Below are 24,903 nucleotides of genomic sequence, written 5' to 3'. Positions count from 1 at the left end.
CTGTAGAGTTTGAGGGATAAAAGATGTATCTGGCAGGTGAACAGCCTTTGGAAATGGAGCTTGTTCAGTTTGGTGTACATAGGGTGTGAACCCATAATGTAATGACTCTTAATATTAAGGGTTTTGTGAAACAATCATAATTAGAGAGGCCTATTCCTCCAGCAAAACTGAAATTCTCTTCCTTCAAACGCTTCCATTTTCTCTTGTACAGTATGTTGCAAAAGAAGGTTTTCATTGCCGTGCCATATCACCCAGGGCTCTCCTTTCATATGAATCCTGCCAAGTGGAGAAATGTGTTCTTGGAAAACGCTTACATGGCTCGAGAGCGTTGCTCTGGCTCAATAGCTTTCTCTGACTGGGCAAGCTCTCTCTTTATGGTGAATAAAATCAGAGGTGATTTATAGCCTACATTGATATAATGTAATCCAACCATGATAGACATACCTTTCATCATAATGAATGATGAATGTAGTTGTTACTGCTTTGTTTTATTACTGTAGCAGCTAATTCTGATCTGTATTTACTGCAAAGGATGAATACGGTAAGCTGGAAAGAAAGCACTGGCCTTGTAATGGTTCAAATCCACTTAAGAAGAAAGAAAAGCTGTCCAGCACGTCAGGTGCAGACTATTTTACACTGCAGGAAAAAAAAAAAACTGTTGGCTTTACACTTTTCAGTGTGCATTTCCTAAATTTAAAGGTGGAAAGTCATGTGTTCTCCTTCTCACGTTGTTGGTGAGATCTCTTAGAGACAGCATCTGTGGTCAGAGCAACTCCTTTTCATAATTAATACTAACCCTGATTCTGTTCTCTACGATTCTCAATTGCTTACTGGTAGTTTTCAAAGTGGGTTTTAGATCTGCTGGTGTTTTTACATGGGAGTTTTGTGGGGCCACGTGGTACGCTGACAGATTATGCAGCCTGTAAATAAACTTTTGCAGTAATAACCTTTCTGTCTCTGTTTAATATATAATAGGTGAGAATGAACCCATGTAGGTTGACAGGACTTGACTCCATCGTTTCCACAGGCTTTGAAACAAAATAAGTCATGATATGTCTAAACTTGTATGGAAGTCTGAGCTCCTAAAGCTGATGAAAGAGGTGCCAGGACTGAATGGCCAGCCTGTATGATACGTGGCCAGTATTACAAGCCAGTATTATGGCTTAGGCTGTGAGACTACCAAAGCCGTGTGCTGATGGCATGTTGAGCCAGAAGATGTTTGGAAGCTGTAACGAAGGAAGAAGAGGACGTTGTTGTATTATCCAGAGAGCTGGCAGCTCAGCTGGCTTCCCAGGTGTGAGAGCAAGCTTCCAGTGATGGCACTGTGGAGTTTGACTGTAGACAAGCCTCAACAAAATAAACGAGGCCTGATCAAAACTGCTAACACCATAAGTTTCACTAAAAAATTAATTAGTAGGGAGGAAGAAAAGGAGGAAGGGCAGGCACTGCTTTGAAGATTGAGTTGCAAAAAGTAACATCACGGTAACCCTAAAGGGTATTTGGACAAAGACAACATAGATTTGGTCTTCAGTGCAAAAGTATAGAGAGAAGCTGATGTTGCAGGCTTGCTGCTGCCTTGCCAAGTTGCAGAGTGCTTAAAGAGCAAGTGACTTGTGTTTTCTGACACCATGGGAGCTCAGTAGTCATCAGTATGTTACGAGTTTTCAGAAGATCGCTGGTCTTGCTGCAGTCGGTTCTGGAGCCTGTTCTGTAGACATTCTCCAGTGTTACTGAGGAGGAAATTCCAGTCCCTCTGAAGGACAAGCCTATTCTAAGGCACCTCTCCTCCAAAATGGAGGTACTCCAAGTCAGTACCTCATCTCTGCCTGCAGGAGTGGGCAGGTCTCAAGTGATGTGTGGTGGGGCCGGGGACCTTTGCAGGCTGAAAAACCTTCTGTGAGAAGCTGGACTTCACCTCCCCTGAGATGTAGAGCCCCTGTGTACAGCTGGCTTTCCATGGGCAAGCTTGATCTCGAATTTGAATGAGAAAAACAGGCTATTGTGTGACCCTGGAAAGGCTGCAAAGTGCTCTCTGAGGACATGGATATGTGGGTGTGCATATATGTGTCTTCATTAATAAATTCATTAACTGTAGGCAAAAATAACAATGTTGTCTTTAGTTAAGGCTGCCCTGCGCTTCCTGCTAGAGCTCTGTTTCTTCACTCCTGACTTACCCAAACTTTCTTCTTTGATTGCAGTTTTCCCTTGTTGCTGCCATTTTCCATCATTGCTTGTTCACCTCAGGCTCAGTTCTTTTTCTGAGAAGCAATAGTACAAAAGGTCTGGTTTTGACAAAGTTTGGGGGGAAACCGATGTCTTAAATTTCTGACTGAAATAGCTGCTTTATTATTTTAACACTTTCATGTTCTAAAACGCAGCCTGGAAATTTGGCTGAGAGATCAACCTGGAGCAAAGGATGTGTTCTTCTTTTAGCCTTTGTGAAAAGCTGCCGGATAATTCTGTGAAGTTACAAGCTGTGAAAGTCCCCATTCACATTCTTGTTCTGGGAGAGGAGAGGGTAGAGGCTGGTAGAAACAGACTTAGGAAATGGTGTTTTCCTTAAGAGGAAAGGAATGGGACGATTGTGTGGAATGATAAGTGAGATGGGGGAGTGGATGCACAAGCAAGGATGAGGGATGTGAGAAGGATGGATTGAAATTGCATGATAGCATGTAAATAAGAAAACTGTTCAGAGGGACTGCTGTCTAAAATTTGCTACAGTATGCAGAATTTTTCTCCCTCCGTAATTCTTTATGGCCAGCCAAAAGCTGTTATTTGTGGACAAGGCTTTTATCTCCTGTCCTGCTAAACAGAAAGTGAACAGCTTTCAACTTGCCTTAGCTCTGCTAGGATCTCACATGGTTAATACCTGCCTCATGTAAAGTTTTTTTGACAGAAATGCTAATAGGGGTGTGAATAGATATGCATGAGTGAAGAAAAACAGCAGATGAAGGATTAGAGGAGTGGCATGTATTAATTGCTACAGAGCACCCCATTCGTGTTTCACACAAATAACCAGATGACAAAGGACAAACTGAAGCCTTAGAGGTAAGGTGACAAAAGTGAGGAGGAGCAATGCTGGAGCCATGAAATACCCAGATAAGGATAACACCACCCAAGAACTTTACCTGAAACCGTAGAAGGGTGATGCGAGATGGTGTGGCTCAAGATCACAGTATCCGCTGTTGAAAGGTTCAAAAGATGCATCAAAAAATAAGTTTGTAGTTACCAGTCAGAAGATCGAGAAATGCAGTGAGGGCACAAATGTGTTGCCCCATATGCTTCTTGCTGCACACAAGTGATCCTGTCCAGACCTCTTAGGTGCACACAGCTCAGTGCAAGTGAGTATGTTCATGGAAAGGTGGGATTGGGTAGAAACAACTTACTGGTTTTATTTACTTATTGTAAATAAAAATTGCCTTTCCTGTCTATAAGGTCTTTCAATGAATTTTTATTACATTAATTTCCTGTGGTGGTGGAACTAAATGTTCCAGTTCTGCTAATGATTCACATAGGAGGTGGTATATATCCATGTGATGGAATTTTATATATATATTTCAGTTGCCTTTAAAAAAAAAAAACACTAGATAATTAGTTTGCAAAATTGCTATTTGAAAGGAATATTAATGCCAAAGTCAGACACTCAACTGCTGCAATTTGAGGTTGTCTGTTCAAGCTTCGCGCTGCCCTCTTGGAAGGAAAACTGCTTCAATCAAAATGTTTGCTGTGCTCCTCATTTTCTAGATGCTCAGCTTAAGATGCCTGTTGCCTGATTGGGAGATACATTGAAAGCTGCTGATTATCGTTGACACTACAGAGTTGAAGCATATAAAGTGCCACAAAAATGCTATAAGAAAAATCAGGCCACAAGAGTGACAAAGCAGGCTTTCCAAATGAGAGGTTCTTGATGACCTGGATGCTGCAGCTATAAAACGAAGGCAGAGAAGTTTAAACAACACAAAACTGCAGTCCGGGTGTGTTTTCTCTCTTACTATCCCATCCCTCCTTGCTCCTGACCATGCTGGGATAGCAAATGGGCTCTGCAGTGCCTGTAAGCCATCACTGGGTATATATTTGTTGTGCTGCTGCTAGTGCAAAGGACTTGCTTCATGGGTGCCTTATGCTCTTTGTCATGGAGCTGTGGAAAAAAGGAATAATTAAATGCTTGTGAAGCATTCAGTTAAGGCAGTGGTGAAGGCAGAGCTAACCAGGAGGCTAACATGTCTGCATTTTGTTCTTAAAATCAGCAAGGGGTCCAGAAGTGACGCTGGCCAAGCAAAATATTGAATGGTTGGTTGCATGTGTGTGACATAGAGGACATGGGGGTGGGGGATCCAGCGAGCAGCCATGTGATTGAACGAAATAAAAAACTTCATAAAAGGAAGATATCCAGCATTATAAGTGTGTCCTTGTTCATCCCTGCTTTATTTTGCTGTTTTTCATTCTCTTCACAGCTGGACTGTTTCAAGAGGAGCGTCACACAGGCAAATTTCTCATACCTGTGCTCTGCCTGCCAGCTCCAGAAAGTGCTGCATGCTGCTGCGCTCCCAGTCTGATGCTGTAGACACTGCCTGCCAGACGCTGCTGCAGACTCTTGGGCTGGCCTTGAAGTAGGCAAACTTACCAACACTTAGCCAGTAAGTGAAAACATCTGGGGAAAATATTTTCTGTTGTTTGTCTCATGAAGTTTAGCTTAAAGACAGTAGCGCATCATTTTTTCTTCTCTCACAAGAATGGGTCAGGGGTTAGTTTTGAGTTACTTGAATGTTTACAGCAACATTCTTAAACTGGAGTTCAAGCAAAAGATTTGATGGAGGTCAGACAATGAATTTTAGCATGGCATCTGTCTTAAAATCTGTTTGAAAATAAGTAGACAGTGGATTCCTGTTACTGTTCTTATTCCCTCAAGCCTACTGAGATCCCCTGCTGCCAAAGGGTGGATCTGTTTTGTTCTGCAACAATAAAAAGCAGATGATTTTCCTTCTTAAAGTACCCAAAGGGGATTGCTAACACAGATCCTCTTCGCTGTGTGCCCATCCTACTGCACCCAGTCAAATCCCATCCCTTCTAGCAGTACAGAAGGGCTAATCCCTGGCACTGAAGACACCCAGATTAACCCACTGCAGGATTAGGATGCTTGAGCTGTTGTAGGAAGATTAGTATATTTGGTTCTCAATATTTGCTGAACTTTTCCTGAAAATGATTTCCAACAAGGTCGCTGACTCTGGGGTCAGCATGGCAGTTTAGGAAAGTCTGGATTTAAAGCAAGAAGCTGTAAAGATTAAACTGGAGTGGGGAGTGCACAGAGTGCATTTTGGATTTAAGCTCATCACTGCGGATAGAGCCAAAAGGCTTTGGCAGTGCAGTGCTACCAAGCTGCTGCCTTGCTGCGGAGGTGTTCAGGGTAGCAGTGATGGCTGTCTTGTGATTCAGCATGGGATGGGGGAAGGAGATTTTCTGACTCGACCCAGAGGTATCTTCTGGTGGCATTGAGACACTGACCTGTATGTCATCTCTCATACCTGCATTTGGAAATCAATGCACAGAGCTGCTTTGCAGGCCAACTCTTCCCTGTCCATGTGCTTCTTCTGTGTGAGCTTCTCCTTTTCATAGGCTAGACAACTTTGAGTTGCTTGGTTGGAATCAAATATAAGTGCTCCCTGGGCACTATTTTTGTTGGACCATTGTGCTGGTCTCCAGATAAGAGATGAATATCACTATTCTAAATGACAGTCATCCACAGATAAGAGATGAATATCACTATCCTAAATGACAGTCATCCACGGTGAGGAAAAGTGACTCTTAAATTGACTTTCAGGTGCTTTGCTTTCTGGAGCTCCCTGCTAATGACACTGTGTACCATTAAGCGGGTGAGCTGCCCACAAATGAACTTGTCCCAGTTCCTGCACAGTGCAATATGAGTTTATTTTGAGGGCAGGGCCTCCACAGTGGTACCCTCAGTTAGAAAATGCTTGGCTTCCACTTTCTGTGCTCTGCACTGGGACTCAGACTGTCTGTGCTCATAATGTCTTATTTCAGCTACTAGCAAGAGTATTCATGTTTAAAAAAGGATCTTTCTCTTGTCAGCAGGTATTAGTTCAAATGCAAAGTCTGCTCATGCTAGCTCAGCACCCTGTAAATGCTCACACCACTTCCTGGTCCTGGTGCATGGGGGGCAGGCAGCTGAGCTGTGGTCCCAGTATTCCCTGTGAACTGGCATCTGAGGTGCACTGACACTGGTGCAATACACCATGGTGCTGCATGGGGAAAGGACGGGCATGATAGATCCCCTTCCTTCTTAAAAAGCACATTTTTCCTTATTTTTTTCTCCAGGAAGCTACAGATGAAGGATCTTAGAGATGGTTAATTTTTTTTAAAAAGATTTTTGGTAATATAGGAAGAGTATGTATATTTTTTTTTCTTTCAGGGGAAAACTGCCGTGATAGTACAATAACTGTTAGCTTGGAAACAGCTTTCCTCTGTTGTGATCCAAGTAAATGCAAACTTAAGTCTGCTTCAGAATAGTTTGTGTTGTATCATGCTTTCATTTGTCTGTGAATGTGAACATGAGCAACTGTTTCTTAGCTGAAGTGTGTGTAACTGTTGTTCATCTGGCAATATCATTCTTCCTCAACAGGATTCATCAATTGAAACCCCTGTGGATGATGGAAATCTAACACTTCTTGCAGTGAAGATACACCAGAAAGGTAGGGCCTTTCCATGAAGGCTTCCTTTCAGTTTGATAGTGGGGTATCTTAGAGCTGTAGCTGTATTGAGAATTCCCACTTCTGGGAATGCTGTGCAGCCCAGTGAAGCAAGAGTTGTTCAGTTTTAACACATGCATTTATAAGCACTAAGCACATTCCTCTGCACTTTAAAAACATACTTTGGGGGGTGGCTGTAGAGCTGCATGCTAAAGTAACTCTGAATATTTTATCAAAGGCCTATGTTGCAATTTTTCCTGAAGAAATAACTCTTTGAAACCCAGAATGCAGGTCTAAAACTTGTCCTCTTGCCCCAGTAAGCTAGGCACAAGGCCACTGCTATGATGGCATCACTTCCAGTTGTCACTAAAACACAATAGATGTATTATGTTCTTGCTGGTTATTACATGGGACAGCAAATTTTGTTGGTTCTCCTGATTGGCTGATGTTTTCTGCACATGGAAGTTGCCCTGGATTTGTATTAATATGAATTTGGCTGACCAGCTGTGCCTTACAGGCACATGTAAGTAAGCTGTCTGTATTAAATAAAGAACTTCAGATCACCTGTCCACTGGAAGAAAGGGGAGTGTCTAAAATTGCGCTGGGGTAGTTTGGACTATATGAGGAGTAAAAGTGCACATATATGTGTATAAATGTTTTTCTGATCCAGTGTGTAGAGCATAATGTATTCTCTGACATGAATCATAATTAAGCCACTGGTTTCCCCATCAGAATGCCTTCCAAGGGTGGACCTCAGACCTATGCTGATAAGTTAGGGAACATCAGTGCTGGCTGGATGCCCTGCCCTTCCCCACAGCTGGCTCAGTGCAAATCCGTGTTCATGCATTTATTTTTATTTTCCTCTGCCATCTAAAAAGCCAAGGAATCCCAAACAGAATTCATTCCCAACCCCATGGTGTTGCTTCTAATGGGTAGGAATGTGTCCTTTGATCACAGGTTTGTTTACTGCCCTTATTAGTTGGCACTGGGGAGCCCGCGGGTAGACTGCCTGCCTGGTAGATACTGTAGCTGCACAAGAGTAATGATATTTCAATGCTGAGGCACCTTTTCAATTGACAATACTAGTTTAAATTTGAGGAAAACAAGTGGATGTGAGGTGACTGCAGTCCTGTAGAAGGTGGAGACTAATCAACCAACAGGGCTTGCTCTGATTCTGTGGGAATGACTTATAGTGGGAGCCTTTTCTATATTTGCAAACAAATTTACAAGTGGAATATACTTGAAACCAATCTCTTAAAAATAATAAATCTTGAAAAAGTCCATTTAGGACTTCAGGTTTTGGACATTTCCTTTCTTTCTGTTTCTGACATTGGAAAGGCTCTCCCAGGAGTTTCCAGAGTCCATGAAATCTGGGAATTACTCCACAAAAAGACCAATATCAAGGCCCATTTTAGGGATTTTCCTACAGTCTGTGTAGGAATGCTTTGTGAGGAATAGATGTTAAGTATAAAAATACAGGACTACTACACACGTGCTTGCTGTACTAGAAAAGTTATTCATACTTATACAATGTTTAATGCTATAAAATGCTCCCAGAGTGCCAAGTCCTGACAGGAGCTCAACTTTCAGCTCCAGGATCTAGAGCTTGCTACATGTCCAGCTTTCCAAAGCCAAAATCCAGGTGATTTTGTCTTTCCTTTTTTTCAGCCACCCCTGAAAATATCCCTTCTCCCACCCAGGAGTGCTGCCTTGGCTGTGATTTTTTGACCTATGATATTCTTATTCCCTCCTGGTGGCAGAGGGATGGAAATACAAAGCAGGAGGGAGCCCGAGAGCAGGCACTCATTAGCTTTTGTCTGTCAGCAAGTTGGGAACGTGCATTGCTCGGGCTGTTATAAAAGGCCCTTGTTAAGTAATCATATTTCTCTTGCATAAGTGTTTGCTTTTGGGAGGCTTTGACCAATCAGAGGCTGCAGCTCACGGACAGAAAGCATTTCTAACTACAGTGATTTGTTTTTAAATAATGCATGAGTATTAATCTGCTGAAAGTTCTGTAAAATCTCTATAGATAAGCCTGAGCAGCGGAGACGTCAGCGCCGATGGTAGCTGAACTACAGCTGTAAGACTGCCAAAAAACCTCTGAACTGTGCGGATCGTTGTGAGTAATATTTCTGATCCTTCTAAAGGGTGTATGTGGCTGATTACTGCAGGCAGGGAAATATTGCAGACTCCCATTGCCAGCAATAAATTAGAGGGAGACCAGAGGTGAGAGACAGGCAGTGAAACTATTGACTGGCCTTAAAATAATGCTTTCCTCCTAGACTTCCATAAGCAAGTATGCATTTCTCTGAAGCTGGGTCATCAAGTCTATTCCAAATATGCTAATAAAAAAGTGTGGTATTGAATTCAATTACAGGACTGTCAGGACAACGTAGATTTGGCCAGACAAGTGAGATCAAAGGGCCATCTAGCCCCATATACTGGCTCAGAGTGGCCTACAGTTTATATTCAAGGAAAAAAATAAAAGACTAAGGTAAGCATACAGTGATATTTCTTCTACTATATTTTCGTGGTTTTCAGAATTCTGCAGAACAGTCCTTTTCTGGAGTCAGAAAATATATTTTTAGTAGTACTTGTGGATTTTTCTTTTCAGAATTTGCTAGCTCAGTATATCTCTGAGGACAGTAAGTTTTTTGGGGATTGACTGACGTTTCTCGTCAGGAAATCTCATCAGGATTTGATATCTTGAGTTAATTGAGTTTTACGTAAGATTTTCATGAAAATAAATGGATAGCTTTCTGTTTAAATTGAACTGAAAAGGAAAGGTTTGCATGAATTTAGCACAAAAGTTTCCTATCCCACTTCCTTGTGATCCTTGTGATGTATCTGGTTGCAGCTAAACCCATGAACAAAGCCCGGAACTGTAAAACTATGCACTGAAGTGGGAACTGGAGTTTATTAGTTAAATGCTGAGCAGCTTGGAACAACTGCTATTGTTCCTGCTGACCCTAGAAGACATTGAAGTGTCTCTGTATAGAAAAGACAGTTCAAGTGCTGGGCTGTGAGGGGAAATAGTATTGCCCATAGGGTGGATGCATGTATGCTTACTTCTACAGATGGAACAGAACTTTTTCTTGATATAGCAATGATTTACTAGTGGAGGTCACGTGTAGAGCTCAAGTGACTACTTAGAAGCCTTGAAAAATGTAGTATATAGATCTTTACAGTCCATGAAGTTCATAAGACATGCTAAAGCATTTAAATCGTATTTTCAGTCAGCAGGAGGAGGTAATACCCCCATGAAAGGAAGTGATTATTTTGTAGTAGTTATGGGAGTAGAGAGGTAAATGTGAAAAGCTATCCTGAACTAAAAGGCATTCAGCTGCAAAGCCAGATTTTAATGTTTCATATTTCTTTTCAAAAGTGGAGGAAATGCTAGGCCTGTTGGCTTCGGTATAAATGCAGCAGTGCTATAACATAAGCTGGAACCCATCTTTTACACTTGCTTGCTAACTATTTAGACTGCAACCCCCCTGCAATACATCTACAGGCAAATTTGAGCTATAGCATTTGCCCTGCACTATACCAGGAAGGGATGGGTGGTGACAGTGGACTAATTGCTGGGTACTCATGGATTGCTATTTGGTTTCTTAAATCTGGCAAGGGTTTTTTGCTTTTGTGGTTCAGGTTTGTCCAGAAACAAGGCAGCCTTCCCAAGTGTTTGTAGCACCTGCTCTCCATCTGAAACTTGTATGGGGTCTCTAGCCATTACAGTTTGGGGGGTGGCAGAGAGAGTTAATTAACAGCCTGTCATGGACATTGTGAGACAGCTTTTTCACCAGACCATTGGATCAATTTATGGATCTAGAATTTGTTTTTTAAAAACTCATGAGAGACTATTTAAGATGCTAGTATTAGAAATCTCTGAGCTGTTGGGTGAGTGTTCTGGGAAACTATCAGTTGTTTTCCCTGTTTTGGACTGTTCTCTGGGCTGCTGATACTGACTGCTGCCAGAGGATGCTGGCTCAAACATCCACCTAGTCAATGAAAGGCCTCTCTTGTTCTTAAGTACATATGGGATTCTTTCCTCTCCTTTTCATCTTTAAGTTTTGAAGCTTTCCTCTTCAATCAGAAAGGTTAACAGATTCATCAAAAAAAACCCACAAAAACAAAAAACTGAAAATTCAATTAATAGCAGCTAAAACTGGGGAATTTACAACGTTATTTTTTTCTAAAATGGTCTCTGGGATGTGAAACAAAACTAGGCGTACATTAGGATAGCCAAACAATGTTTCTAATTTGTTGCAGGATAAAATGGACTCTATATACAAGCTGAAGATTTTTGTGATGTTTTTATCTCAAGCTACTTTCACAGTCATGGTGATACTGAATGCTGGAAACGCCACTGGACTATTCAAAGGTAATGCAAGCAAATAGTCATTGTTTAGTAGTCATCGTTTAGAGAGGTAGATCTTGTGCATCATAGCACTTCATGGTATAATGGTGCCTTAGGTGAGATCTATTTCACTTCTCCAAATACACCCTTATCAGAGCAAGGAGGAGGCAGCTAGTGCATTTAAGTCCTTTTAAATTAAAATGGTCTTGTCCATGGTGAACCTGGATCTAGCTGTGGGTGAAAAGCAATTTTTACATATATTGCGCTTGTATCCCTGTCTGAAGCTGTTCAGGCCTTGTTTATAGAGGGCAGTAGAACTTGGTTTGAACACTATTCAGCTGAGTCTGTCAGAAGTGGATGCTGTGCTTCTCTCTGGCTTTTACATGTAACTGGCTTTTCTGGTTCTGTGCAAGAGGAAGGTGCTCAGGGTTCCCCATAAGGGATAGTGATCCCATAATGGGTTTTTAAAGGCAAGCCAATTGCAGCATGTGGTTTGTTTTTAACAAGGGCATCCTCTCATCTCCCTCAGATCTATTGAGGTGTGGACTAAGCCTCGAGGAAGATTGCAGGGTGAGAAAACCAGCAGTCTTTCCCCATCCTCAGTATGTAGTAACACATTAGTCTGCAATAACATTCACCACTGTAGGTCTGTTCCGGACAACCCCTGGAAACATCTCGGATAAGTACAACACTGACTTCACACCAGCTGGCTGGACTTTCCTCATCTGGAATGTCATCTATGCCTGGCAGCTTGCCTGGCTCCTGTACGCCTTGTCAGGGATCTGTCGAAGGTATTTTCCACGCTCATGGTGCAAATGATGGGGGGTGGCTCTTCCCTGCTGTAGCTTGGCCTGTTACCCCACTTTTCTGGAGTAAAAGGCGGAGTAAAATCACTGCCATTTCTTTTGACTTGAGATGCTGAAGCTCTGGAGCTTCTTTGAGGCTCCACATCCAAAGCTGGAAAGCAGTTTGAAGGTGTATGCTCTAATATGTGAGCATGTAAACTGTTCTGTGATGCCTGGCTTCTGCTGATTCATGTGATCTGATACAGCTGCTCAGTCACTACTAGATACTGAAAATCCACGGGGGCAAAATTTCTGAATTACAAAGCTAATCCTTTTGAGTTTACTCTCTGGCAGGGGTCAGAGAATCAACACTGACAAGTCTCCCGGGTCATTGAATTGGATTTGAAGCTTTTCCTGGGGCTATGAGTTCAATAATTGCCTCATGAGTTATCTGTAATATTATATATTTCCTGTGGGATAGATTTTCAAGGGGGACCATGGACTACTTAGCTTGAATCTTGTGTGTTTGCTGTTTTTACATGGCATATAAGAAGTCTCTTAGTTGACACTGGCCAATGCTGAAGGAAAAATTGTGTTTAAGATTGAGTTCATGTATGTATGTACACACATAGACAAATATACATTCACACTATGATCCTGTAAGCCTATTTTCCCCCAAGAACTGGACTAAAATCCTCATAACTTTTGCTGCCACCACCAATAGCATAAACTTTGGAGCATCTGTGGAGCAGTCAGTCCCTAGCACCCACTGTGTCTGTGATACTGCAATGGTGGTGCAGAGACCAGCAAGAAATTCTGTATCACAAGACATTGTTTTGACGGGGAAAGCCACAGGGATTGTATTTTACCTCTGAAAAGGATGTAGAAGTAAAACAGTCTGATTTGAGCTGAAGTGCCCAACTCAAACATGCTTTTCCTGTTAGCATGAGGAAAATGGCGTCAGTAATGCTTGGTTGTTCAATGCAGGCATTGTTTTTCTTTCTCCATACCCACTTTTTCCTGACAGGAATGAACTTGGATGTGTATACATAAAGCCAGACTTGTTGCCAACACCTTTTTACGTGGCATGGATTCTAAATAATGGACTCAATGTTGGATGGCTATTTCTGTGGGACCGAGAGTAAGTCATTTCTTTTGTACAGGCTTTCTAACCCTCATGATGGGACTGCCCCAGTGCTTAATTTTAACCATTTTCTCCTGCATGTGAATGCTTAATCACACCTGCGTGAAACACTGTGGCAGGTCTTGGTGAAAAGTAGCATTCATAAAAAAAAAAGTTAAGGGTTTTACACAATGTTTTCATCTTGTCCAAGAGGAGGATTGGTTGTTGAAGTCTAACATCTCCTCAAAGCTGCAGTTCTTCAGTGTTTTATCCCACAGATAAGACAAGAGCTATGACACCTTTCATAAATGCAGTTAAGCTCCTTGCCTTGGATTGTTTTCATAATCACGCTCACACGAAGGGCTTATAATAGCACCACTGTCAAGAGGTGAAGAAATCAGCTGCAGTCAGGAAAATAATAACTTAATGATTAAGAGTAAAACAGCGTGTCAAAATGAGGGCTACACATAGTGATTACCTTTAATAAAGGCTTGATTAACTTAAAGTCAGTAAAGGCCAAACAGTAAAACTATGAATTAAAGTATTGTGACACCACTAAAAAATGCACTGTATGCCATGTGTATGTGTGTATTCTTTGTCCTAGATACCTCCTCCCAGCCCTGGTGCTCCTGGTAGCCCTCACTCTTGCCACGTGTGCTGCTCTCTTCATCTCACACAGAGCCTTGAGTATCCATTCCTCGTGGTTTGTGAAGGGTCACAAAGCTGAACTCTGGCTCATCCGGATCCTAGTAGGTGGCATGTAGGAAATTGCACTGTTAGTAAGTGCTCAAAACAAACAAACAGGAAAAAACAACCCACACCTCTGTATAGTGCTAAATGTATTGAGAATGAAAGATTCAAGGGCAGGAGATAGGTAAGGGGAGATTTCTGCCCTGACTTTAACTTGCAGGTGCACATAGGCTCTAATTGTAGCTCAGTTTCTGATCAGATGACATGGGAATGGATCAGAGCCAGTTATATCCCCCTCACTTCTCCAGCTGCCGCAGAATGAAGTTTTCAGTGAAGCATTTTAGCGCAGATCTTTGTGTGGTGGGGAGAGGAGTACTTCTTGCAGAGGAAGTGGGGGAATCGCCATTCCTAAGGGTGACTTTTGTTGTGGCTGATAGAGATGTCCTCAGCATCTGACTAGTAAAAATTGTATTATATAAGGTGGTTAGGGTTTCAACCTTCCTGAGTTTTGCCAAATTCTGGAGGAAAATGACTTTTCTGCTGTCCCTGAAGAGAGTGGGTGTATATATTCAGCAAACAGCACAGAAAAATAAAATAAATATATACCATCACTCCTTGATCCTTCCCTGTGCCCTCCTCAGATCTGCTACCCCAAACCCTTCCTCCCACACCCAGGAGCCCTCACACTGCAGATCTTCCCCTGGCTGCTGTGTGTGCTTTAACTGCCTTTGGTTCCTTCGCTTGACGTTGGTGTAGCTCAGTGAGAAACTGGGTCAGCTGAAAAAGCACATCCAAGGAGCCAGGAGGGTTGTCAGCGGAAGGGGATTCTCCAAAGCTGGGAGTCCATACGTAAAGCTTCCTACCCACCCTGCTGGAAATGTCTCTAAGTCTCTTGGCACAAAGTGGGAGTGGGCATTGTTTTGTATACCCTTGCATTTTGGTTCCTGAGACACAAGAGTAACACGGGGAATTGGGAGTAGCTGGTCTCCCTGTCCTTGTTCCAGAGTGACTCCAGCTCTCAATATTGCCTGCGGCAGGTTCCACATAGCAAATGTGCTTGCTGGGAGGTTTTTGAGATTCAAAACCTGTTTTCTCCCTGCCAGTTAAGGCAGCCTGCAACAACTGGGCTGAGCAGCCAGGCAGACTGTGTACTTTGGGGTGTGTGTGAGACGTACCCAGTGCAGCTGCAGGGCTTCATATGGGGAATCCTACAGATGCCACTGGGGTGGATCTTGTGGGCATTTTGGGGACTCCAAAGCCTCAGCAAAACAAGAAAGAAATGACACTAGTAATTGCTGTTCTATCCCTGCTTGTCTCCTTGCTGTGCTGTGTGGCAGGTTCAGAATGGGCTGGCGCTGTATGCCACGTGGACCACCATTGCCTCTCTGCTGAATTTTGCTGTTGTGTTGATCTACAAGTGGGATGTGTCCAACGAGATAGCAACAACTACCTCTTTGAGCATCCTTACTCTCCTCCTAGTAATATGGTAAGCAACCTCCTGGGTTCATGCCTGACTTGAAGGAGCCCTTCTACCTCTGACATCACAAACAGATTGGATCATCTGCCCCAATTCATTAATAAGATCTGTCCCTGTACCAACAGTACAATGGCTTCTGTTGCAATTCATAGCTCACTTCATTAATTTTTTTCCCCTCTCAGTGAATGAAAACCTCCACTCAAAAGCAATTTTGTCACCTCACCATAATATACCCCATGAGGTTTTACATCAGGCAATAAGCATCCATTCTCCATGGTGCTGCCCCTACTTTGAAAGAAACAAGAAGGTTTTTTTGTTGAATTTAACCTTTTCCTTTACAACCCTCCACTTGTGGAAAATTTGTATCAAACATGGCTTTATTTTTTCCCTAAACTTACCTTTGATAACTTTTTGTTAAATCTTATCAATTTTAGTAAATGAAAGATTTTGGAACATTGTTCCACATTGACCTGTAGCAAAACATTCAAGTCTGACTCTTTCCTTAAGTTCTATATAGGAAAAAATAGATATCTTGGTCACTTTTCTTCACAGGTTTTATGAAGGTCACTTTTTTTCTTTACAGGTTTTATCAAGAAAACTTCTTTCTTGACAAGTACGTCCGTTATAACCTCACTATCTACCCAGTGGTCATAGTGGCTCTGAGTGGAAGCGCGTGCAAGAACTTCTCACTTTCATCCCCAACCACCAACGGCATTTTTATAGGTGAATCTTTTTGGACTGTTTCCAGTTCTCATAAAAGAAGGCCAGTAAACAGTTCCACATCTCTCCCGTGTATTAGGAGCAGAAAGACTTTCTTTTTGAAAAATATCATTTAAAAATGAAAAATAGAGCTAGATTTGTTAGAAGGCATTTCATTTTGCAAACTAAAGAGTGGAGCAGAGCGTTTCCCTTTGCAATGGGAATTATTGCCCATGAGCCCTTGGGCTTGGAATCAAACCTTGTGTTGCCTCCAATTCACTTCCAGGTGCAATAAATTTGCCCTACAATTGTCCACCTGTGCTGCTTCAGAGAAGCCTGCCAGTTCTGCGAGCTTTTGGGTCCTCTGCTGGTAGCTCCGTGCCCTCTGACCCAGGGCAGGCCAACAGAAGAGCAGGGCTGGGATGGAGACTGGACTTTGCTTGCCTTGTACCACCTGGGATACCGGGCAGTGCTTTAATTTCTGACCCAAGGAGAAGCTGTATCTGAATTCCACAATGCAAAGCCCTGCACATGTTCCCCTCCTACATAGAGCCCAGGCTAGCCTTGACAAGTTTTGCCAGGATTATTTGGTTGCTGCAGGCCACTGTAGCTGAGCTGGATGTAGTCATGCACTGTAAAAGGGCTTAAGCTGTATAAATACTGTACAGTCAACAGCCTGGTAAAAGCTATGCCACCATGAGTAGTTTTATGCTGGCATGAAAGGGACTGGGACGCACAAAGTCTCAATCCTGCTGTAGCAATTTGGGATTCCTATTCCCACCACAGGATCAGCAGAAGGGAGTGTAGTGCCACCCTACAGCCTTCCCAGTGCCACATACCAGTGGTTAAAGCCCATTCCTGGACTTGCACCACTACCATCATCAAAGCCACTTCAATACGTGTTCTCCTTCTGCTGTAAGGGCAGGGTGGGCAGCTGGGAGCCAGATATTGCCTAAAAGCAGCCAGCAGGATTTAGCAGGGCTTGTCTGCTAAAGCCATGAGGCCACAGGTGGCTCCTGTCCTAATGGCTATGGCCATCAGGAATGTGAAGGTGTGTAATCTCTAGCAGACAGCTGTGTTCCTGCAGGAGGTGCTTCTACTGCTTTTATACCAGCAAAACTTCATCCTTAGTGGTTCAGCTTGTTTGGCTGGTAGGACAAGAATGTGCTTTTCCCAAACTAGTGCATGTTTCTTTATATAGTTCAACTATTCTTGGATTGTTTTGTTCATGTAATGCATTTTTATGCCAGCATCCGTAAGATCTACCCCTTTTACATATGCCTTGACTGGGAAGCGTTGGGCTAGTTCTACTGGACAGCAGTGAAGCTTTGAAATCTGTGCCTTGCCCCACAGCAATTCCCTGATGGACATTTCTGATGGGGGGCATTGGCTCCTCTATAGCATTCTTTGTTTTTGTCCTAAGCACTTTCCTGAATGCCTGCTGTAATGGGAGCTAGAGCGTGACAAGAAGCACTGACTTTCTCTCACGTGCTAATGTATTTGTGTTTCTCTTCCAGTTATACTGTTGGCAGTGACTTGTCTTATCTTTGCTGTTCGCCTGGGATTAGTCATATGGAGGCACTGTAAGAGACCACTAGAAGCACCAAGAAGCCCACATCCATCAGGCACAGTGGCCTGAGACCTCTGACATGGTGATGATGTGGCAAATACTTCAGAGGGAGAAATGAGAATTGGGCATCCTGTATCCACTGCTCCTTCCTTCCAGTATCAATTGTCTTGTTTTTTTTTTTTTTTTCCTGTTTCTCTTTGTGTTCTGAATTAGTATGGTTTGTGTCTGCAAATCTGCTCTCCTCCCATATTCTCTCAGATCAGCTAGTCACAGCCCCACCTTGAATCTGCACCGTCCTTCGTTTGACTCTGCATCAGTGGAGGAAGAGGTCCTGCAGATGAGCAGCTCTGAAAACCTTCCTGATGATTAAACTGGGGCTCTGCTCCTTCCAGTGTGAGGAAGGCTGTCAAGAGATGCCTGGCAGGCTTGCACAGACAGTTGCCCACATTCTTTCCCTGAGATTTTGTTCTTATGTTAAAGTGCATCTCTGGGTGAACCGTCCCTGGGAGCTATGGTGGGCAGCGGGAGGCTTCATTCCTTACTGACTTTGGCCAGTGGCCATCCAGTGCTAGGCATCTGCAAGCCTCAGCGCTCCCTTTCCTGCTTCTATTTGTCACAATGAGAACAGAAGTTGCAAATCTAGAGATTGACTTTTGTGGTGTTAATTCTAATGTTTGATGTCCAAGAGCAGGGTGGAGGGGTAGCACAACTGCAAGTCTTCAACCTATTTCAGGTTATCGTAGCTCCCATGACTCTAAAAATTGAAGATGCATTCCCTTTTCAGCATACATTATGGTGTCTAGGCCTCTGCCTTGTTTTTTGCTGACTTTCTCAGTTAAGTTTGTTACTGTGTCAGTGACTCTATCTGCGGACCTGCAATAACAGGGGATCTGTGCCTCTCCTGCTCCACCTGTAAGACAAAGGAGATCTGGGTCAGGTGGGAGCAGTGGGTGGCTTTTCCCTGAGCTGTGCAGTGCACAACTCGTGCTGGCTGCCTGCCTCCTGCTGGAGGATGGCTTGTAGCTGCTCTGGCGGGAGGTCAGACATAATGACGAGATGATGATACCTGATCTGAGTTGAAGCCTGATTCTTCAAAGGGTGCCCATTTAAAAATTTTTTTTTTTTGACTAGGTAGAGTGAGTTCATCCTGGCTGAGTGCTTTGTCATGTGGCTCCACCACTGTGGACCTGGTATTAGGAAGCCTGAGAACAAATTGATTGAATTGTCAGATCACTGCCTCTGTTTCCTGTGCCTCCTGGAATTGATGGTGCCTGGGTGGTGTCAGGAAAGTTTTCCTGAATTGCTACTGCTTTCAAATGCTGAATATCTTGCAGTGTTATTACAGAGGTGAATTCTCTTAAAATATGCTATTTTTTACATTTAACAAGGAACACAACCTGTGTTATGTAATTCTTGTCCCTCTCTTGCATTTTATTTCTAAATAAAGTTGCTAATGCCAGTATTCTGTGTTAATATGCAAGTAAATCACTTCGGTAAACCTCACGCATGCCTGAAACAGAGGTCCTGTCTCCTACCTTGCTTGTGCCCTGTCTTCTGCAGGGACCCCTGGGTCTTGCTGGAGCTGCTCCTCCTTGTGGGGCTGTGCAGGGGTGTAGCTGCTCAATCCCATCCTCACCACCCCAGAACAAGCTGCAAAGAGCTCCTCAAAGGCCTGCTTCTGCGTGCTGCTGAGGAGCTGCAGCAGCGCCACGTTCATCTTGTGCAGACCTCCCTGCAAGAAATCCCCTGGCAATGGCCCCAAAATGCTAGGGCTTGGTGAGCCCCTACCCTGGCCACCCACAAATAAGCTCCTGGCCCCCAAACCTCCTTCCAGCCACGTTTCCCCAGAGCTGGGGTAGGCAGACGTTCCCACAGCAGTCCTGCCACAGGGAGCCCCTGCCAGCTCTGGGAAAAGCAGCTTTCCTTGCATCAGTGGCAGGAACAGGAGCCTAAAAATATCAGCACCCCCCCCCACCCCTTTCCTTTTAGCTGGGGGGAAAACAGGGTTGAAAACTAACAGTGTGAACCTTCCCCTTCTAGTTTGCAATGTGCTATTTTTAAAGGCCATTTCTTCTGAAATGCCTTGTTTCCAAAACCAGAAATACCAATGATGTGCGTTTTTCCCCACAGCAGATCATTCAACAAAGCTGCATTTCATGAAGCCGCAAGCCTGCCAACATTTTAGCAAAAATAATCTGGCCAGCCTTTGTTTTCATGAGCGATTATAGGATTTGGGTGAATTTTACTGGATTTAAAATTTCTTGGAAAGCTGGTGGCATTAGGAGTACAAAGCCTAAAAAAAAAAAAAAGTTTGTTGTTGTTTCTTCTCTCTGTCTCTTTTTTTTTTTAACCAAAAAATGTAATTCACAGTCTAGGATGAACCCCGAATCCCCCGATTGCCTTGCCTCCCCCTGGGGCTGGAGGTTGGAGCCACGTGGAGGATGAATGGAACTAGAAGATGTATGGAGCTGGTGGAGCTGGACACCCTGTGGTTCCTTGTAGGGAAAAATGAGGATCGGCCAAGCCACCATCAGGTAGGCAATCCAGTGCTGACCCTGGGGTACCTCCTTCTGCTGGCTGGGGCTGGCTCCATCCTCCTCATCCTCCCTGCACATCCTCCATGCACGGCAGCCTCCATCCAAGGAAGGTAAGGGACTGTCCGTCAGTTTAGCGCTGTTTGCTCCTGAGGGCTGGATGTTACCAAAGCTGCAGGACGGTTGTTTTCAGTAAAAATTCCTGGGGAAATCTGATTTGGAAGAGCGTCACATTGAAGTAGTTGTGGGTCAGGGGAAATATGCATTTGAACCGAGTGAGCAAATATGTTAATTCAAAAGGAATTAAAAAAAAAAAAAAAAAAAGATTATAAGGTCCTGGGTCAGGCTCTCATTAAAGTCTGTGACTTCCAGAGAAAAACATGCCTCATTTCTCAGATTAGGACTCATCTCGTTCCTCTTCGGTGACCCCTAGAACAGAGGAGGTGCTGGGCTCCACAACTCAGGGCATAGTGCTCCTCCCGTGATGGTCTTGGCTGTGTGGAGCTTGGTGCTCCTCCTGTGGTGGTCCTGCTACGGAGCTCGAACGGCCAGGCCAGGCAGCAAGGTCTCCTGCTGGCTTCCCAAGCACACAGCACCCAGGCAGAGACACTGTATTGTGATCTACTTTGTTCTTGGCTTGATGTTGCTAATGACATTATATTAAACCACTCCTGGGAAAGCAAATAAATAAATAAGATTGAGACAGCTGGAGAGAAGAAACGTTACAGTGTGATGCAAAGCACAAAGCTTTCATCCAAAATTCACTGCGACAGGAGCATCGCAGGTGCCTTGCCCCTTCTCAAGGTGTCTCCTGGGAGAAGCATCGACCTTGGAGATGAAGCACAAAATCATCTGGTGACAACACAGGGGTAGTATTCCCAACACTCGTCCTCTGGGCTCAGGGCAAACCCTGGCTGGCTGTGCCTCCACTGCCTTATCTGCAGAGCTGAGAGGAACAGGAGCAGCCTCTGCGTGGAGGACAGCGAAGATCTGCAGATAAAAGCGCCAAAGACGAACGGCGATGATTAAAGGGATGCGCGCCCTTTGCTGTGCATGCAGTCTAAACATGCATGGGCCATCCTGGGCCCTTTGAAAGCTGTTAGATGTTTTAAAGCTAAATATTTATGTTATCTGCGCAGAGTTGGGACTGCCCTGTGTTGGGAGATTAGCTCAGCTCCCTCTGTCAAAGACATCTCGGCGAGGAGACGCAGGCTCAGGCATGAACACGTGGGAAAAAATGCTGGATGAGCGCGAGATCCTGACCCCGCTCCCAGCAGAGCCTGCAGGGGCACACATCAGCCTCGGGAGCTGGAAACTTTGCCTCAAAACCCTGAGTGTCCACACCAGAAAGCTGTGTTTTTTCTTGCCTCTTGGGGAAGAAAGGGGCTCGAAGGCCCTCGCCTTATGTTTAAGGCACCGAGAGAAGACGTTGCTCTCTTGGGACGGGACTGACTGGGGCCAGGGAGCATTGGAAGTGGTGGTGACACTGTTTGGTAACTCGATTTGTCTTGATGTTGTTCTAATAGCTTTAAAAACTGGGCGGTACTGGAAAGAATTTGGCTTCAGTGACCCATAACATGAATTATTTTCATCCAAGAGACAAAAACCCCAGTGTTTGTACTTGTGCCCATGTGCGTGGGTGTGAACTGAAGAGCAGAGCATCCCCTGGCTCCGCAGGCAGGGCTGGTGAGCACGACATCGGCGTGCTGGGAGCTGGAAAACGCTGCTACTGCCTTCCCCAGCACCAACGTGTATTTTCCAGGAGCAGACCAAAGGAACAGCTTGCTATGGAAAGCCCCTGGGGCTTCGAGAGGAGCAGGGTGGCTGAGCAAAGATGTCCAAGGGCTATGGCACAGCTGGGTGGGCTTCCTCGCCCCCGGGCTCTATCTCAATCCCATTAAAATCAAACTGGGGAAAGCTTCTGCCCACTGGTGGGACTTTGGGGCTGCGCTCCCTGCTAAGCGCACCCTCCCAGCCACCCTGCTGCTCTTTTGGGGACACCTTGCTCCCCACAGACATTCCTGGTGGTGGCCTCTGGCACTCCCTTAAGACCTCCTTTTGTATTTACCCGCTTAAAACAAACTGCCATGGAAAAAAAAATAAAACCCAACACTTGAAAACATTTCAATTAAACCATTTATTATTAGCTTTCAAAAGACTGGAAATCATCGAGAGATGGCTGCCAGATTCCCAACAACAGCAGAAGGAGAGAAGTTGGGGTCCATTTCCAGCATGCCCTAATATCTGGTGAGCTGGGGGAACTGGGAGAGGCCGGCGTGGGGGGTTTTGTGGGCACCCCCTGGTCTGGCAGAAAGGGGTCACCACGTAGCTGGTGGGACTGAAGGTGTCAGAGTGAGGGGCTCGGGGGCTCTGGTGCTCACGTGGACTTGGCGAGGTCTCCAAAGTAGAGGAGCCCCGTGCACCTCACCTGCATTAATTGGGTGCTCACATGTGAGCTAATTGCGTGCTCAGCTGTGAAATAAGGAGGTGCTCACAGGTAAATCAACACACATGTTAATTAATCGTGTGCTCATGCACGAGCTGGTCAGGTGCTGTGCATGGACCAACTGGGAGCCCGTGCATGAATTGATTGGGTGCTCATGCACGAGCGAAGGTTGGGTGCTAATGCATGAACTGCTCCAGAGCCCATGCATGAATTCTTTGCTTGCTCATGCTTGAGCGTTTTGGGTGCTCATGCATGAAGCAATTGGGCTCATACATAAATTAATTGGGTGCTCATGCATCAGCTAATTGGGTCCTCATGCATTAATTAATTGGGGATTCTTGCATGAATTAATTCGGTGCTTATGCATGAACTATTTGAGCTCCTGTGCATAAATTAATAGAGCACGCATGCATGAATTAACCAGGTGCTCATGCACGGACTATTTTGGCAGTCACACCTGAACTAACCGAGCTCCCACATGAGCGCTGCAAACCCCGTTGTTTGTGCCCAGTACGATCCACGATGACCAGACTGGCTGAGGGCCACACGTGTCCTCCATCACCCGCTGAGCAGGCAGAGGCATTGCATGGGGCGGTGTTGCCCGAGCACCCCGGTGCCCAGGACAGGCCCCACACACCAGTGACACTGTGGGAATTTCTACCCCTACCCAAGAGGCTGAGGCTTGGATGCTCCCGACGTCTGCTCAGGAGGACACCACCCAACCTGCTCTGGGATGCACCCTGCTCGAAACGGCAGGAGGAAAAGCTGCCTGCCTCACCCGACTGGTGCGGTTTGTGAGGACGGGTGGAAAAACAAGGAAAAACACTGCTGCACTTCCTCAAACGAGAACATCTTGTTCAGCCAAATGCAAAGCCGGTCCTCGAGGGCGCTCCTGAAGAGACGAGGAGACGGGGCGATGGCAACAACGCTGGTGCCCTGCTGGGAAAGTGGGAAAAGAAGCATTTGATAGTTATCACAGCCTTACCACAAAGCATATGCGTGCAGCGTCATAACAAGGTCTCTGTCAGTGCTTCTGCACTGCATCTCTGGGGAATTTGGACTCGCAGCTGCCATCCGAGCAAGATGTCCCTGATTCTGGAGCAGCTCCAGCCTGCAGTGGCGATGGGGACACCACAGGCAGGCAGCAGTTTCTGCCTGACCCTGCAGCAAAATCAAACCGGGAGAAATGGCAAATGTCCATCTGCTTTCTGCAGAGTTTGGGGTGGGTGTAACTGTGCAGAGCTGGAAGGGGCACCCATCCCGGATGGATGGTTTTGTTGGCAGAGCCCACGAGGAGAGGACTGAGACACCGAAGGAAAAGCAGGTGAGGGCGCAGTGGGAGGAGAGCGTGTGGTGGAGCCCCAGCATCACCTCTCCTCAGCAAGAGGACTGCTTGGACCTGGGCTGGCATCGAGGGAGCCCACACCAGGACAGACCTAGGTGGCTCACTGGGATGAGAGCGACATGTGGCTAGCTGAGGTTACAGCCCATAGCTCCACCTGTGGCTCCCAAAACTTCTCCTCTGTGTGCCCAGGGAATGATTTATCAGGAGACCTGGATGATGCCAAGGCCTGAAGGAAGACTTGAAGAAGAAAATCGGGTAAACCCAGAAAAAAAATCTATTGCCTTGGAAGAAGGACCTACTTGAATCTCTGCAGAAACAACTTCATTGCCCGTAGCAGTGATGCCTGCTAAAGATCCTTCTTGAGATGCCTTCAGGCTGGGCCCAGTTCTTTTATTGCTCCAAATGAAGACTGAGGGGGTGGCCCAAACCCAACTCCTGAGCAGGAGATGGGCTCCTCGTTCTCACAGAGCGGATCTGCTTGCTCAGGCTCTGACAGATCTGCTCTGCCAGGGCCCAGGAAGCTCTGAAGAGCCTCTTGAATGCTCTCAATGGCTTCTCAAGGTAAACATCTTACGTTGTGCGTGCTGAAAGTACCCACAGCACGGAGACTTTAACGTGAGGAACCCCCAAAGGAAAGAAAAGGAAGCAGAGGAGATGGCAAGGGGACAGAGCTGAAGCCTTGAAAGCCTTTTTCTTTCTGAAGCAGCCCCATCTCCATTGCCGGAAAGCTCTTGCACAGCCAGAGAGCCACCCTGGAGCCTCTCCGCTCCCACGCTGTATAAAACCACACATCGTATTCCCTATCAAAGGGCAATAAACACACTTTAAGTGTGTTTATCTCCTGGCTGACGGGCTCAGCTTAAAAGCTCAGTTTGCTAAGCTGGAAAGAGCTCTGCCTTGGCGCAGCAAGCTCGCCGGGCTTCAGGAGGGTGCTGGAGAGCATCCACCCTGTGGCACAGAGCCGTAATTCAGCCCAGTTACTGCCTCAGACCCCGAGCCCAGCACCCTGCAGCAGAGGCCGTGCTTGTGACAGCACTGGGACTTTGAAGGGAGGAAGGAGGAGGCACCACGAGGTCCGGCCTCGTGGCTTCTGCTGGGACTGGAGGTGCTGGAGGTGCCAGGACGCTTTGGGAAGGAGCTGCAGACCCAACGTGCACCCGCAGTGCTGGCTGA

The 24,903-nt window shown here is 45.3% G+C and overlaps 1 protein-coding gene across 5 annotated transcripts in view; it reads left to right on the top strand.

The window, feature by feature from the left end:
- Positions 1 to 22,073, top strand: part of LOC106044698 (uncharacterized) — a 38,267-nt gene extending 16,194 nt beyond the window's left edge. The window contains exons 1-13 of one of the 5 annotated variants that reach the window (XR_007162200.2): positions 4,360 to 4,637; positions 6,638 to 6,707; positions 8,734 to 8,823; positions 9,082 to 9,198; positions 10,974 to 11,085; positions 11,708 to 11,852; positions 12,874 to 12,987; positions 13,574 to 13,718; positions 14,997 to 15,145; positions 15,720 to 15,859; positions 17,353 to 18,752; positions 19,776 to 19,939; positions 20,336 to 22,073. Coding sequence is in view for 4 of the 5 variants with exons in the window: in XM_066993390.1 (XP_066849491.1) it covers positions 10,980 to 11,085; positions 11,708 to 11,852; positions 12,874 to 12,987; positions 13,574 to 13,718; positions 14,997 to 15,145; positions 15,720 to 15,859; positions 17,353 to 17,474 (921 nt within the window). In the remaining variant the exon portion in view is untranslated. Of the gene's footprint in view, positions 1 to 3,746; positions 3,975 to 4,357; positions 4,638 to 6,637; positions 6,708 to 8,733; positions 8,824 to 9,081; positions 9,199 to 10,973; positions 11,086 to 11,707; positions 11,853 to 12,873; positions 12,988 to 13,573; positions 13,719 to 14,996; positions 15,146 to 15,719; positions 15,860 to 17,352; positions 18,886 to 19,775; positions 19,940 to 20,335 lie in introns of those variants that run through there. The other 4 variants (XM_048060959.2, XM_066993390.1, XM_013194882.3 and 1 more) reach the window with 4 other exon arrangements.
- The last annotated feature ends 2,830 nt before the right edge of the window (positions 22,074 to 24,903 follow it).

This window comes from Anser cygnoides, chromosome 3 (assembly GCF_040182565.1).
Source record: "Anser cygnoides isolate HZ-2024a breed goose chromosome 3, Taihu_goose_T2T_genome, whole genome shotgun sequence".
Taxonomy (NCBI): domain Eukaryota; kingdom Metazoa; phylum Chordata; class Aves; order Anseriformes; family Anatidae; genus Anser; species Anser cygnoides.
This window is presented reverse-complemented; position numbering and strand designations above follow the sequence as displayed.